This window comes from Notothenia coriiceps, unplaced genomic scaffold (genome assembly GCF_000735185.1).
Source record: "Notothenia coriiceps isolate Sejong01 unplaced genomic scaffold, NC01 NC01_scaffold00002397, whole genome shotgun sequence".
In the NCBI taxonomy this organism is placed as follows: Eukaryota; Metazoa; Chordata; class Actinopteri; order Perciformes; family Nototheniidae; genus Notothenia; species Notothenia coriiceps.
Window position 1 is genome coordinate 147702 of NW_011335098.1, and position 17603 is coordinate 165304.

The 17603-nt window shown below is 38.6% G+C and overlaps 1 protein-coding gene across 1 annotated transcript in view; it reads right to left on the reverse strand.

Moving 5' to 3' along the window:
• The window catches only part of LOC104967399 (calcium-activated potassium channel subunit alpha-1-like), a 56366-nt gene that overhangs the window by 31150 nt on the left and 7613 nt on the right, over positions 1-17603 (reverse strand). The window contains exons 2-4 of the mRNA XM_010796813.1: positions 7803-7864; positions 3344-3437; positions 3129-3240 (exon numbers count right to left, since the gene is read on the reverse strand). Of these exons, the coding sequence (XP_010795115.1) occupies positions 3129-3240; positions 3344-3437; positions 7803-7864 (268 nt within the window). The remainder of the gene's footprint in view (positions 1-3128; positions 3241-3343; positions 3438-7802; positions 7865-17603) is intronic.

Here is a 17603-nt window from a genome sequence, read left to right on the forward strand (position 1 = left end):
TAAAAAGCCCAGAGATCCACTGTAGGCCTGTTTATCAGCATCATTATTGTTTTGTATTTGGTGGTTTGTGTTCCAGCTGTCGATCAGCAACTATATATCCATAATCCACCAGTTAAAGGAAATACAAGTAATGTGTTGTGTTATATTAGCTGTACAATTTACCACATATGGTGTTCTTAGTTTCCATACCTCCTGTGTTTTATGAGCGACTTATCAAGTCTTAGCAAACGGCATAAAACACGATTAAACATGTTAGTATATAAAACCATGCTCGTACAACCTATAGAAATGCAACACGGCGTCAGTTTAGACGTAATTCTGTCCTGCTTACCGCATCATTTATGAGGAAACATTTCATAACAGTAACATATTCGAGGTGGTTTCAAATAGGCCTAACATTTCCGTATTTATTTATTTTTCCAAGTTATGATTTTGTGTGCACTGAGAAGTCTCAAACAAGCGTTTGTTTAATCATTTTAAGATTGGCTTGAATCAATGTTTGAAAATGAATTCTTCATATATGATAAATGAGAGCTAACATTTTATTGATGGTATTATTTCCACATATTTCTCTCCATTCTTCCTTCTGCCAACGGTGTCGCAGTTTCTCGTCTCTCCCGTTGTTGTGCTTAGTGCATACGCATGGGTTAGAGTTTGCGTGGAGGACCGCACGTTTTCCCGTCATGTTAGTATTTTATAAATCGCAAACATTGCGTAGAAACTGGCATATGCCATTTTTTTTTAGCATATTTCCCTTTATAAATGAGGCCCCAGGTCCTACAGTTTTGGGAAACATGTATGCTACTTCGTACTAATTATAGATAAAAGAGATACAGTGTTTAAGTAAGGTATAATATGAGCTGCTGGCAGAGCCTAGAGCAGTGATTCCCCACCTGGAGGTCAGGACCCCCAAAAGGTTCACAACATAATCTGATTAGCAGAATGGACATTTTGTTTTTACTACACAGTTATGTTAATCTTTCAGGCCCTCCATTAATCTGAGCTGTTTCATGTTGTTTTATTTATAACATGCTTTTTTAAATCCCTCTTTAATATGAACTGTGAGATTTAGTGTTAGTTGAACCCAAAGAGCCTCTTTTTAAGAGTTTTAAACTTTAGCTCAGAGAAAAAGAGTGGGCATGAAGAGATTGATATTTTATCTGGAAGAGTTATGATCCGTTTTGTCTCAGAATATTTGCACTTGATTATTTTCACAGTCAGAGATCTGCTTGTAGGCTATTTGACCCCTGAAGCACGGCCGAATAAACTCTACCGAGTTCAGATTTTGCAGTAAAAAAGTATTATTGCGCATGAAGCAAATGCATGTTGTTTCGCCATCTTCTATGCAACATCAACAATGTGCGTACTGCTCTCACCCTACCCCATGCTAGCAGGAGAGAATATTAGCACATACGACACGTGTGTCGACATGTTCAGACAGCAGGATTGGCCGACTGGCAGAGCGCCCGGTGAAATGTGGAGTTTGATCAGAAGAGGGAGTCGGACAGCTGCGAACAGATGCTGCTGAGCTGGGCATGACCTCGTCACTTGTTCGACCTCAGTTCAACTAAACAGTAAATAAATCACTAATCCTGCACGACCTACCGCTCCCTGACTATTGACCGAGATTATTTCCGACAATAATTTGTTTCCTGTTCTAAAAACAACCGGAAATGTCCGTTTATTCTTTCTGCTTCATCCTAACTTGAATAACAAAAATGTGTTCGAATCAATAAAATATAATACTGCTTTGGACACAATACAAAAGAAAGTATTGGGTAAGTGGTGCATGTTGTTTTGTGCAGTCTGCATGAAGTGAAAATAAGAGAACTGTGCAGGCTGCATGGATCCCAGAGCCAATATGCATGAGAATTATATTAAAAAAAAGACGAAATCGGAACAAAAAAGCACACATGTTAAAATGTTGCATGTACATTGTCCATAGGAAAACACAGAGATTGACCTAAAGACAAAACTGAATGCAGCGATGAGGAGATTAAATCAATACAAAATAAAAACATCAAGTATCCATTAACTTGAAAGTAAGCACCTTTTGCTACAGAAAGCAATATAACGGCCAGGAACAATGTATAGTAACTATCATTGTAATTCAACCGACAATGACATGGCCAATCTTCACTGCTGCCAAAATCAAGACAATACTGTTATACTCTCCTATGTCCACTAGATGGCACCAGGTACCAGCACTAGCTTGTTCTACTTTTATTGTTTTCACACCATAAATCACAGTACATCAGCCTAGGGGAAACACTCTGACACGTTATGCAACTGTACCTATCAAGCTGTCCTATTGACTCTAAAGCAGAGGGTGTTCTTGCTGGTGTTAGCAACACGGCAGGCTTGTACCTCGGCTGACAGGAGAAGAAAACGCAGCTATAAAAACCTGTAATGCAGCAAAAAAAATCTCCCCCTTAATCCTGTAATTCCTCACAGACCTTTCTGAGTGATGAGTTTCACACATTTAGGGGATTGGCTTCTATTCAAGCCCTCTACAAAGCCTATTACCATTTTTATCCATTGGGGTATTTCAATCAATCATAGCTTGAATTCATCCGAGTGTTAGTGCAGGTGTGCTGGAGAGGTGAAGGGCATGTGAACAAAACCTGTGGAACAAAGGCCACTGCCTACAACATATGACCAAAGACATGGAAGGGATTACATCTCCATTCAAATCAACTTGCATAAGTGAACATTAAAAGGGCACACCAGATGACAGTCATATCATATTTGATAGTGTTGTCATGCGTTCAAGCATTAGTTTGACGAGTAAAGCAAATAATGCTTCTTAATCACCATGCTTTATAGTTTTCATGCTGGAGAAATTTTTTTTCATTTATAGTAATAGTGAGGATTGTTTGGACTGTGTCATGCAACGTCCAAAAAAAGTTACATCTGTGACAGAATTATCAAACTTATGTGGCTGATATTGCAGCTATGCCGTGAAATACTTGGTGGTTCTCTTTTTGCAGCTTTAGTGGTGTGCTGAGATTATCTGGTGCGTTCACTGGCAGCTGTTAGACCCGTTGTATCCACCAGGAGGCAGCACAGCCTCCCTGGAAATAAAAAGCCCAGAGATCCACTGTAGGCCTGTTTATCAGCATCCTTACCCAGCCAGCTCCTGTTCAGATACACCGACACAAACACCGGAGGAACTGTGAAGAAGTCCACCACCGAGTTCACCTCCAACCAGAACCACAGCTTGTCGTTGGCAGCAATGAACTGAGGGAGATAGAGGGTTACAGGTAAGATTCATACAGTACACTGACAAGAGTAAATAAAGATGGGAACAATTTTGAATGTTCGCAACTTTAGATTTATTTACCCGGAGGCCGAAGTACAGCAAGAAGAACACGTTGAACGCCATGTCGATCTGCAGCGTGAAGTCTTTGTAGAAGTTCTGACACGACTCGATAGGACTAAAACACAGAGAGAGAAACACAATGTATATTAATATTTTACACATAGTGGTGGAGACGTGAGGAAAGGGGTGGTAAAATGCATATATTTATTCAAAAATAAAGCAAAAAAGATGCATTCTTCACTTGCTCTTTTCCAAAGAAGAGGAACTGAAGTATTGAAAGAAGTGCAATAGTTGGTATTTTTCCAATGTTTTTTCTGCAGAGAAAGAACATGCATTTATTGTCACTCAAGCTAAATCTTGTAGAGACGCCTGATTAACCCTTAAATAACTGCAACAAAATCTGTCATATTCCAGGTGCTATATCACAATGAAAATGGTGCCATTGTTCGATCTCTTAGATAAAATTTAAAGAAGAAATTAAATCAAACATGATGGATATGCAGAGCAAAAGCAGTAGTTTAAGGGTTAAATGCATGCAGGGTTCATGTCTTCTTTTATGAATCAAGCAGCCATAGCAAATGCTAGCAATGCAGTGAAGTCTCACCCTCAGAAAGCTTGTATCTGGCACAAAGAATTCAAATAAAGAGAAATAATTAACCAAGTAAATGTGACTGTAAAAGGTTAGTAGGTGGATACAAATGATGACCTGGAAGATAAAATGTTTTTTTTCCAAAATATTATTAACAACTAAATGCAAAAAACAAGGGGGGACAGTTAAGGGGAACATATATTTGATTAATATTGAATTATTAATCATTTATATGAATAGTTGAGTTAGAATGAAGACTTTTATGATGGACTGGTTTATTGTGAGTTGATCAATTAGTGGCCAGTAAATGAATGTGAATCAATTCTGCTAATTGATTCAATGTTTCAGTTGTTTATCAAATCAGAACATTAAATTGTGCCGTCTTCTGAATTGTGAAAATCTACTCTTGTTTTTAGGTTATTTGGTAAATAATGATTAACAGAATAGGAAAGCATAAAAAACATACAGTAAATCAGGAATACATTGTGATTTTTTCGTATTTATATGTGTGAATTATAGGATAACAAGTCATCAGTCCTCTAAATAATTATACAAATTAATCTGAGAGGGAAAAGTGACTCTTTGGTTAAATCTTTAATATTCATGGACATATCCAACCCCTAATGATGAACACATATATATATTGCTTTGTTAAACTTGTTTGGTAACTTACGTAACGTAACGTTTTTATTATTTATTCAAATGAAGGTTTGAAATCAGATTCGTCTCATACATTCAGTTTATTTCATACCTCTGCAAATCTGTAAACTCTCACTCACCAGCTCCACTAACACACACCACATTACTCAACATCTACCCAGTGCTGTTTAACACGGTTCGGATTAAAGCAAATAGCTTTTGTTATTTAAAATAATCTAATAAATTCAGTTTGATAAAACTCTGTCGTGTTAGAGTTGGAATGAGGTAACATAAAAAAAAACCTCTGGGATTATTCTGAACCGATATGATGCACTGTACTGACATTCAGGTCAGTGATGTGATGAGGGAGACTCAAACCGTCCTCTTATCTCGCCCTGAGGCTAATCCGGGCAGTATTTATAAAAATCCTTTGTATTTAGCCAACACAAGACAATTTAAGATCTTTGCCATTGTATCTTAAAAGCAAAACAATCCACATCACCACGATGCACATCATGTAACTGATGATGTAGAGAAAACTCAATGTTTTTACTGTACTCTAATAAATATTAGGCAACTATTCCTCTTCCAGTAGCATCTTAGCATCTCTTTAGGAAGCTTGCTATGATTTTTCCAACATTTATTAAACCCAGGAGGAACATTTGACTTAACTGTTACAATCAATTCAGGGTTAGGTTATATGGCTAACATTTTTTATACTGATATAGATAATAAACAAATAATAATATTGAAATATATTCAGCTATACACTGTTGTTTTTTTTATTGTGATGTAAGACAAAATCGTCTTCTTAAAAAGATTTACTCTGTTTTTTTTTGTATGTGCTTGTTGTTATTAGTATTTTAGACATTGTAATTGTGTGTATCAGGATTTCCTCGCATATATAATTTAATTAACGCTTCAGTTGAAAAAGTATTAATTATATTATTAAATCTTGCCTCTTAATTTTAATTGTCTTGTGCATGGATAATTACTCTGGAAAATAACCGGTGTTCTTTGAAGCACCTCCAGGTCCCTATAGGTTGGATGGTTCTGCCCTCATTCACTGTAATGACAAGTCAGCCCGCCAAATCTCTGCCACAGCAGGGTGACAGACCATATAGTAGGCCGACCTGAATGCTAAATAATTGAGTTCCAGTAGACCTGGTTTGGAAAAAAACTAAGCCTGTTATGGATCAGAGACCCTCCCTGCTCAAAGTCCCTCTCTTCTTCATTCAATAAAGACTCAGATCAAACCGGACGAGGAGACCTTCATGTTGGCTGATGGCACCGCACGTGATTTACAACCTTGATGGTCAAGAAAAGCTGAATCCACTGAAAGTGAAAGATCACCCGGACCAGGTTTTGTTTTAAATATGTTTAACTGTAATTCTCTTTTTCTCCATGAGGCATAATAAACCCCGGCCCTACGATGAATAATAACGTGTTTGATGACAATACATCTGTTATAAGTGAACTACAAGATATAAATACAAATTGCCAGGCTGTAGGTTTGTAAGCTTAATGCGTTTTTGTTTTGTTGCCCGCCAGTGGATAAAGAAGTCAATGAATGAAAATGAAGCAAGAAAATATATCCTTAAGAAGAGTCTGACTAAGATTTCAACACCACTTTTAAATACTCAGATTGCTCAGTATCACTGCTGAGTTTGACACCCAGCTCTGCTTTAACATTGATGAAACAACAAAGGACAGTGTGTCCTACAAATCAAACGAGACTACGTGGAAGCACAGGTTGAAAAGTTAGACACAGTTACAGCTTCATTCTCTCTGCGCTGCCTGTAGCTCTAACTGTACTGAAACTTAGAGGGCCTTGCTTTGTTGACATCTCTCTGTGTCACTTGCAGCCAGGTTGTCCCGCCCATCATACGACGGCCACAGCAGCCCGCAGGACTAACTACAGGAAAGGCTGTATCTGTTACAGGGTGCTGCCACTTACAAGCATGGGAGAAAGCAGCTAACTGGCAGCTCTTTCTTTAAGTTCACGGCTTGTTGGGTTGACAGGTTGATCAGAATAATAGAAAGCCCTGGACGAGACTGAAGTGAACTGAGACAAAGAGCCTGGTGTATGAATATGAATATAAGTAATCGAACAGGTGCTGCTGCATCATACCTCATTGTGTATTTAACAAAGCCCTTACTTATGCGTGAGAGGTTAAAGACAGAGGTCGTAGGTCACCCTTCATCAGGTGAAAAGGGTATCGGACGCTGCTACAAGCCTGGTGAGAAGAGGAGGCCACAGATGGCATTGGTGAGGATGCAACTCTACCTGGTCCAGTTAATGAAATGAGAGCATGCTCACAAACCAAATCAGAGAAGCCAAGCCCTTAGCTGTAAGCAGTCTTATGAAATAACAACAACATGCCGCCAGGACATGAGCCATTTTACAAAGTTTACAGCCTTTTTCTCTTAACATTACTCCCAGCGGTGACTCCCTTTGGCTTGATAAAAGATTTTATCCTGTGTATTTAGCTCTACTTGTTAATGACACTTCCTGTTCAAACACCAGCAGGCTGCAGTTACAGTACACTAATGGGGTCCTCCACTTCCTCCAGTTCGATGAGCGACGGTGATTGGTTTTGAACAGGAACTTGGGTCTTTCCTGCCTGTTTGATAGTCTGATCCTTTTGTACAGAGATTAAGCAAATTTCATCAGTGAGCTCTGGCTGTTTGTCAGCAGAGACCTTCAGTAAGCTCAGAGCAGTTAACCTGGAAGGGGATTGGATAAAAACAGCCAGCAAGAACATGCTCTGAAATACCATATACAGAGCACAAAGCACTCAGTATAATTAGGGAGGAGCTACAGTATATGCACTATATGAGAATTTATGAGAGTGGAGCAAACAGTTAATGACTAGGCCCTCTGAGGGTATTCTAAATCATAAATGTCTGAAACTCATACAATTTCACCTTCAATCAATCTAATCATTCTAACTGAAGCATCATCAATTTAATAGCGGGATTTCAGAAGACCGTAACAGAGAGCTTTGGGAATGAATACTACATCCTGAAAATGAGTTAGCATTTTTGCACTTCCTGTTCCCTCGCCTCAAAGTCGACGGCCTTTTTGTTTAATACTTAGGGACTGGAAGACTTAATGACTCAAGACCACTTCCCAGTTTCTTGATTTCTCAAATATTCGGCAGTGGAGCAGGTTAAACAGGGTCAATTGTGTCATATAAGCTAAAGTAGCAGCATAATTAAGCACAATGATTAAAGGGAAAAAATACTCACTCAGAAGAATCAATGAAGTATATAACAAGGGCCCCAATGCTGAGAGCAAAGACGAGCACCACCTGGAAAAAAGAAAATAGGAGCATTTTACTCAGTTGTTAGAACACGACTCAATCTAGTTCAGAAAAAGACAGTAGATGTTATTTTTCGGATGCTTGGCACTCTAGTACAGGAAAGGGCAAAAGGAGGGCACCAGATTTATGCTTCAAATGCTTTCGGCTGGAAATATAAATGTATTCTAATATTAAAAGTGATGTGTAAAGGGTAGAGGAGTTTGCAACAACAAAATGCAAAATACATATTCAGGTATTGATGATAAAGGCTATATTTCAAAAATAAATACAAAAATCAGGGAGAAATGCAAATAAATAATGGCAATGAAAGTTAAGTAAGAACTCAAAAAGCGTTAAAAGAAGCACAGAATATGACAAATCAAAATGTATTTCAACACATTATTATTTGATAATACCCAATAGAGTCTAGACCATTCATCTGTTAGCCAAATTATTTTTTCTTTTTCTTTGTTTTATTTTAAGCAAAACTAAATTATATTACGTGGATTTTTCCCTTTAAACAGACATAATGATGGATCACTAATTACAAATTCATCAAGAGATGAAAATTATCTTTATTTGCAGATTTAGATCTTTTTAAAATTAGAAAAATGTGTTTCAAGGTAATCAGCAAATATGTAATGCCTATAAATGAGCATCGACAGACGTAAATATGTCTTCTCAGGCACTCATAATTGTGTTATATAAATCAAATTAAAAAGGGTCACAGTTTGGAGCAACAGTGTCACAAACAGACTCATCAGTACTGTATATATGACAGTGTAAATAAATACACAAGAGCTCAGCTCATCATGTAAATAGGCAGTGGAAGAGTGGGCGAGGTGACAGAAATGGCTTCAGCTTTTACAGAACACAAACAAGGAAGGATCCGCTGAGCCCCGAGCTTCTAGCAGCCACGGTGGAGCAGCATGAGAATCAAACAGGGGCATCACTTTGACTCAATCACTCTGCCTTTACAAGAGGACATGCTGTTGAATAAAATGAAGCCTGGAGTGTGTGGAGACGTTCAAAAAGGAAGTTACATTTAATAAAATCATTGCAAAAACAAATATGAGATCCATGGGTGTTAATCAGGTGAGAGCTCTGAGACTGGTAGAGGGAAAACTTGAGAGAATACAACAACAAATCAGACCAAAACTTAAATACAAATAGAAAAACTTGGAAAATTCCGTATATATTGATTTCTAGGAGGAAAACAGAGCTTGTGGTTACAATCAATGTTACCTGTAGGAAAACAACCTGTGGTCTCCCCTGATGCAACGCTGCTGTCACTCAGCGTCACAGTTAAATTCACAAGTGAATCCTGTCATGTTGTGTTTGTCAAGCGGAGAAGAAAGTGGAAGATTATCAAAGCTGGAGGGGCAGGGGACAAAATCCCTGTTACCTAACTGGAGCATACTTATTAGAAAGTAGGCTACACGTAACTAAACCATTGCCATTTGGGTTAAAAAAAACACGCCAGGTTTAAGTCTTTAAAAAAATGGAGTTAATTGTACATAAATAATGATTTGAAGTCAAAAAAGGAAGCAGCTCATTAATACTGATGCAGAATAAGTGTCCTAATTTTCCCTTGTAAACGTCAGTGCTAATGCGGGACCCAGAAATACGCTGACTCGCACAGAAAGGCTTCTTCCAGACAGCAGAACCAATGTTTTTCATCCTGAAATACACTACAGGGTTATCTGCGACCCTACCTGGCTTTCATCTATTTAGAAATGACACAAAGGCCATCCTGAACAAGAAACCGATGGGCATCCATAATGAATGAGCTCAGCCTAATTCATTTCCATGATGTGAAATTGTATTGTCAACCTGCAACCACTGATGGCTCCGTAATGACAAAAAGCACCCGCATGCATTTTTAATCGACCCTTCCTCTTTGAAAGCCAGGAAATCTCTTTATGCCTCTGACCAGCCCAGTTTAGAAACTTGAAACAATGTTGGTGCAACCCTAGAAATGCTAATGTCGCTGGCAGAGAAAGCTTCAGTAAATAAGACACATGGGGCTGGAACAAAGGGGGGGCAATCATGACTGGGTTTGTCAGGGACAGCCGGTGCCAGGATTCATCATTCATCTCATTCAGCGGATAATGAGGCATCACATCTGTATCTTGAGCCACCCTCAGCCATTTACTAGCAGATGGCTGCAGCTGCTCGGACTCAGAGAGGAACGACGACAGCACATGCCTTCTGCATGACGACCACGAGAGCTGCCCAGACACACTCCAATTTGCATCTTCCTTCTCTTAACTAACTAAATCCTATGCTCTTCACTTCATACTGTCGCCAATTAAAAGATATGGGAGAAAGGTAGTGGTAAGAATACTTTTCTGTCAAAAGACCAGGAAAGAAACTACTTTATAGAATAAAAGAAACGTTTTTTTATCAAATATCAGGGAAAGTCACAAGTAACTTGAGAAAGTTCCAAGTCAAGTGTCAAGTGATATGTAAAATAATTAGAGACAAGTCATTCAAAACAAGTCCATGTCACGTATAAAATATTCTGATGGCGGTTCAAGACAAATCTTACAAACATGGGGACTGAAATTGGGCATAGTCTTCAATAATAATCCAGCTGCATTTGAACATGTTTCATTAAAAACTGTGTTGATCAAATCATTTATCAAATTTATATTCAAGTTGAATGCTTTTCTTTTACTAATGCAGGGGAGTGGGAGTGGGAGCGGTATGTTGTGCAGATCATAAAGTACTTTCAAACTAATTGGTGATTCTCCTACAAACAGAAATGAAAAGAATTTTCAAGGTCAACTTTCATAACAGATTATAATCCACCAATGTTTTTGTCGATGATACTCAGTATGTTGTCACAGCCCTGCAGAGTGCACCTTCAGGTCTCAAGCATTCAGAAGTCAACCTACAAAACAACGGAAAACCCACTCATGCTCCTCCACTCTTCCCGAAGTATGACTCAACATCAACAAGCATGAATAGCCTGCCAAAGAAAGTCAGCTCCCACAGTAAGAGATATTTTACTGTAGGGAGCTAACTCCAGTGTTCTGCCACCCTCTCTGATAATTCAGAGTAAAATGACACTCCTGGCATCGAGGCAAATTACGTATTTTTGCAATGGCAACCAAGGCTGCTTTTAGTTTTATCTGTGTTAAGAGCATTGAATAATATTCATCTACCGCAGTGGTCCAGTAAAAATAATCATATTTGATGAGGGCTCATTGAGATTCAGTTGTGTTAGAAACATGTTTTACAAATTCTTCAGTGATTGGATGTGTTACTACGTGAGCTGCAGTACCTAAAAACAGGATTTAGAAGAACCAGGCGTCAGTTTTTTCCATATTTCCTGAAAGCCTCCAGTCACTGCGGGATCAAAGCTCTATTGGTGGGATGCCAGAGATTTGTGTTTGCGGTTAACAGCCCGTCTTTGTGTCGGTCAACCCTCCGTTTCCACACGGGTCACATCCAGTTCATGGAGCTCTCCCTTTAATTGTGTGAGACTTAAATGTTCATAGGAGCGTAAATCCCTGACCCGGTGTTCCTCATGGGTGTGTGTTTGGCCCCCAGCAGCTTCCCAGGCACACAGTGCTGCCTTTCTAAATAAAATGACCTGAGGAATATCCTGGTGAATTCCAGCCAGTCCATCTGTCTGTCCTCAAATGCCACATTGATCAACAAGGCATGGTTTACATATAGACACTCACAAAAATGCAGAACGGCACAATAGAGGGGAAGAAAAAAATCAATGTGCCATCCTCAGGTTTAATAGCTCAATTACAGACTGTGGAAGAATCGAAGCATAAATGGACATCTATTCTTCTTTTTCAGATTTATTTTTCAGAACTTGAAACGTTTTTAGGAACAGATCAGGGTTCTCAATTTTAATCAATTGAGAGTTTCAGGTCATACTAGTGAACTTCTTTACAGAAAGCATGTATGAAAAATGACACAGCAGCCTTTGTACCTTCATAGGACTCACTCAGCAATTGAATTATTCAATTGTTGGATTGGCAGTGACTCGTACTGCAAAGAAGCAAATCAAAAACTCATTAACTTTAACACACAATCATTACAAAATATAAATATATTGTGAGATTTAGAACATCTGTAAGAGCGGATAGGCCTTGAGGAGTAGGGGACACCTTGGTCTTAAAGTCTGGCAGCAAATTAGCATTTTTTTTACGACACAAGCCATAGCCGTGATGGACTGCAGCCCTGATAAACTCAGACTCTGAATGAACATTTGATACATTTACTGCTGACATCCTGCTCCGCTGCAGCTGACAGGACATCTGTGACTTGTGATGCAACTTTGGCTCTCTGGTCTCAAGCTATTGTTTGTTCTTTCCATATTTACATTATTTGCTGCTGAAGCACCATGATGGATGATGAACTCATTGTGACCTTCTGATGCCATAAGGTTCCCAACTGTCTATTTAGAGCACTTGAGTACATGCAGAGCTTTTGTCAAGCCTGAAGGGCTGCACAATTACGGCTAAAAAAAGAGCCCTGATTATATTGCTCTATTTGATGTTGATGAATGTCAATCAGATGATTGTTAAATCTAATCAGCAAAGAGACAAATAATCCCAATGGCCCTTTTTGAATATAAACCTTGTGGCATGTCATTTGGCAGCACAATCTTAAAACTATACACATATCAAGAGGTGTGTTACTTGTCTTTAAACTGATTTCTGAAGGTAGAACCTCAGTCCTGCGTGTGAACGAAGCATCAAAACAGATCCAAATTATAAGATTGTGATCTGCTAATAATGTCAAAATGCTTATTTAAAATCAAAATGTCAAATATACATGCAAATATAAGCCCTACATGTAAATGATATGGTAAAAAAAACACAGATTGGTCCTTTAAGACACAACTGCATACCCTTTGAGCTCAGACCTGATTTCACTGGCCGACTCTGCATGTGTCCCATGCTTTTGGCAACATGCATATATTGGACGGGTCTCCAGGCGCCTGGGTCCCTCCTCAAGCATCATCTTCATCCGCCTGAACAAGAAATTATGATTAAATGTTGAAAATCACAGCTGATCTGTTCCGTGTCACTCGGGTGTGTTAGACAAGGTCAGAGGAAGGAAAGACAAACAAACATTCACAGTTTAAAAGTCATAATCAGATCATTTCAACGAGCGATGACGACACACCTGCTGTAAAAAGAGATTGGGATCAGACTCAAGTGGAGAGCCTTTTTAGGATTTCATTGTGAACGCCAATATAATGTGTGCTGGAAATTAATTAGATTTGTAGATTGTATTTTATTTGTGACATGCAACTTTGATCGAAACGTATACTGTAGGCTATTAGTTAAAGGAGGAAGGAGTACTGTTTTGGAATAGATAAATGCTTAAGATCAAAATGAAACACAGTATCTTTGGCAGAATTCGTCACATTACTCATCTTCAGATAAGATAATAATCAGAATGCATAATAGCCGCAGTCACTGACGACAGCAGCAGAAGGTTGATACATATTATATAATCCCCAGACGTGTGTGTGGTAAGAAGGTAGCTCATCATTCTCATAATGCACAAGCTGTTTTATCAATCTAATGATTCACTTCTGAGCAAAGCTGAAGGACACTGAGCTGCACAAGTTCAATGTTTAGCAAGCTGCAGGATCAGTGACCCTGCCAGAGATATGTCTTCATCCCTCGGTTTATCAAAGACATTACACTGATCAGCTGAGTGACCAAGAGACCATGTTGAATGGCAGGGTTGTTGTCTCATAACTGGAAGTGGATAGAGAGCACATAAAACCTCCATTGAGCCTACAAAATAGACATTAAATTGTTTTTTTATGTTCTTAACTTTAATTTTTACATTACATTACATGTTACTTGTTAAACACTTTTATCCAAAGCGACTCATATACTCAATACTGTGGACAATCCCCACAGGAGCAATTTGGGGTGAAGTGTCTTGCCCAGGGAACCTGTGCTCCCCTGATCCCAACACCAACGCAGAACCCACTGCGCCACACACCTCCCATTTTTAGCACCAAGTACCATCTTTAATGCCAAGCATGCTTGATGTCTTTTATTTCTTGATTTTATGTCGTTACTAGCCGTGTTGGGCAGTTTCTAATCATCATTTTGGCAGCGTTCATAAGACACAAATAAAAGAAGATAGTTTTAAGCAAGAACACATTTATGTCCATAAAACCCACATGCTGCCAGAGGAAAGTTAATATTAGAAATAGAAAAATCACACTGATGTGGGTACTGCTGGATGTCTTTCCTTCCTGGAACAAACCACAGACAAACCACAATGAATCTCTCCTGCGATATAACCAACCAGTCTGAAATAACTCAAATTGTAACTTTACACCCCCTGAATTTCTTCTTCTCACCTTTCTGCCCTCAAGTGTCCTCCAGTGTCGTTTTCACTTCTAACCATCAGAGATGATGAGTGGGGTCAATGAATACATGTTAGCCTTATGTTACTCTTAAACTAATTAAAAGTAGAATAAGGAAAAAGAGAAAGATGGGCCGTTTACAAGAATAAATATTATAAATCATCTAACTGTTATGGCAAATCATATAAAAGCAAGTATATCCCTTTTAGTTTGACAGTTACGGCTGGGTTTCTACTGGCCAACTGTTGCTTGGAAAAATAAATTAATAAAATAATTATGACTGTGATATCTTTCAGGGGTTGTAAAATCCTCCCTCATTGTATAATAAACCTCTCTACAGTGTTTTGGCATCTGATAAACAAACACGCTGTGACGCCGATTTCAAAGGAACATTCTGAGCGTCAGTAAATATTGATTGTGAAACATGACAAAAGCTTACTGATATATTTTTCACTCCCATTATATTTAATGATTGTTTCACCCAAATTAGGAGGATAATAAATGTGTTTGACCTACAGTTTGAAGAGATTTGGGTTTTTTTGGGGATGCAAACAGGAAGTATTAAAATTGTTTTGCTTGATTTGTTTATTACATATTGACAAATGTTTTACTATTAAAAGTACTTTCTATTATTTATTAACAGTTTCTGTTTGCAGTTTAAGAATTGGTGTACATACAGTACAGCTGTCAATAGATGACTGAGACTTTTTTCAGGCATGTTATGGAGTTATAAGAGGTGTCTTTTGCTCTGTGATTTATAGTTAGATATATTAATTGTACTGTATGGTGTTGTTTTTTTAAACATTAATTTACTCTACTACTTTAGGAGGCGTTCACTGACAACAATTCACATGCATGGAAGCTGCCCAGCACAACCCCAGTCTGATGGGAGCAGTTGGGTTAAGAGCCATGAAGGGTACCTCAGTGGTGCTTATAGGGCACTCTAACCTTAAGGTCACTACTGTTTATTAACATCAAAATAATGATAACCTCTCAAGAGCAAGGCGTACGTTTGGAAGGAGTCATTTTTACTCCATGATTGAGCAATAGGTTTTACACAAATTGCAGCAATCAGGCACGACTGGTTTTATTTAATTTGCTTCCATGAGCAGTGCGTCTCAGCAGCTGCTGAACTGCTAAATTCTACACTGGTTACATTCTACATGGGGAGACATTAAAGTACAACACACAATATGAATCAAATAGTCATTTTAGAACGTACACTTCCAATGGCAAGTCCTACATGGAGATTAATATTCAGGCTTGTAACGCTCAGAATATTTCTCATGATATTTACATTGCAGACACTACAGTACCCTAAGCATGGCTACATCAATGGCTTTACTCTATGCGACGTTCACACTCAAGAGTAAAACCGGTGGGTTTAAGGGATTTCTCTCTCATCTTGTCAATAGAAGCCGGTTATTTCTTTGTCTACTAGGCTTCCTGTGGAGCCGCTTGCAGCTGCTTCCTCATCGTTAGGGATCACTACCAGCATTACGGCAGCTCCAGAGGGATAGACCTGATATTCAGTAATAACATCATCACAGCCAAATCCTTCTCTGCAGGGAGCCAAAGGCTAGATTTACCTAAAATTAGAAAATTGATGTCTTGTCTGACATTTAAGAAACCTTTACTAATAAAAGCCCCCAGACATACACTATATACATACCACAACGACCCCTGGTTTGATTTATTTAGGGATTCGCTGAACAAAGCCAATTTAATCCAAAAGACTGCCATGTTAAAGTGGGACCACTTATTTTAAACGTGGTATTTAAATGTTAAAGACCAAGAAAGACAAAACCATATACGACTATACACCTAAAAAGGGGTGTTTTTTAATGCAATCAAAAACAGATTCCCTGTCTGACTCTGTATGATACACGGCAAACTGCTTGGCTAAGGTCTCCTGTGCGATGTCACAAGCTTTAAACGATTTATGAAAACCACCAATGACATTTTATTTTGCCATCATTTCACTTGACTTCATCATAGTGCAACAAAGGGTTGCCGGGAGGTTTGTTTGAGGTTTGTGACAGGGGCGCCGTAAGGGGTGAAAAGTTAGGACGATTCTAAGGGCCCGTGACTGACAGGGGCCCCAAAAACATTTAGAACATTAAGAAAAAATGTTTAAGTAACCTTTCATCAATCATCATTAATTAACATTAATATAACGCCATATTGATAATGTACTCACTAAACTTACGATTCATTTAACTTATTTTCTTCCAAAAGTTAATTATCCAAAGCATTGAACACCCCCTCTATTTACTTGTAATGGTTTGGTCCTGCCTCCAAACGCTGTGCGACACCGGCCCTTTCTAGCAGAGTGAGAGCATGTGAGGAGGGATGCTAGTACTTCCGTGTGTAGATGTCTCAACGACTAACAAAGTCAGGCTTTCAAGAAAGAAAAGAAAGGAGAGAAAGACAAGAGAGATGGACTAAAGGGTGACAGTATGTCACCCAGTTTTTCAAAAGAAAAGGTGGGTGTGGTCCATGAGTGGTGGAAATTAGTCTGTTAGCTAAGTGTAGTCCATTATAATTAATGATTGTAATGTTTTGCTGACATTAAAGGTGGGTTAGGTAAGTTTGAGAAACCGGCTCGAGATACACTTTTTGTTATATTCCATGGAATGCTCTTAACATCCCGATAGCAATGAATATCTAAAGTGCTTTGACAAAAAATCCATAAAAAAATGTCATCTGTGGAAGCCGTGGCGCTGTAAAAAGCCGGTGTTGCAGTATAAGTTGAGTCATGACAACTGGCGACATTCTATTATTTTCGTCATAGGAATCCGGGGCGTGTACATTGAGGACCCATTGTTGACTTACCAGGAAAGAAACATGTCGATCGCCTCGTTTGTCGTTTACGTTCATCTTTTGCTATATCTGCCTTCCTAAGATCACTTTGCTGCACATTCAGTACTCGTATGTGAGGTTGTGGGTGAGAGGCCGATATCGTGACGCTTACAGGGAGGTATCGAACATTACAAAGTAGGTGACTGTGTTGATGCCTGTTCAAAACATTGCAAACTTCAATAAATCATTTAAATTATATATTTGTGTCCGACTTTCATTTGTTCATCGTTCTTAATGTGATGTATAGTAGCTTTGATAGCTGTCCATACCTTCAGACAGCCTAAAAGTAAAACACAAGTTGTTTATTCACAGCCCGAACTCTCATCGAGATGACTGGATCAGTCATGACAACTTGTGATCAGCTACGATTAAATTGTGATATCAATTCTGTAGCTATTCTCCAGGGGGCACGTTTTTTTTTAATGAAATACCTGTATCCCTCTCATCACAACAAGACTCTACACTGTGCAGGAAAAACATTACATACATGAAAATACCTTGATGCATGGGAATTCTGAG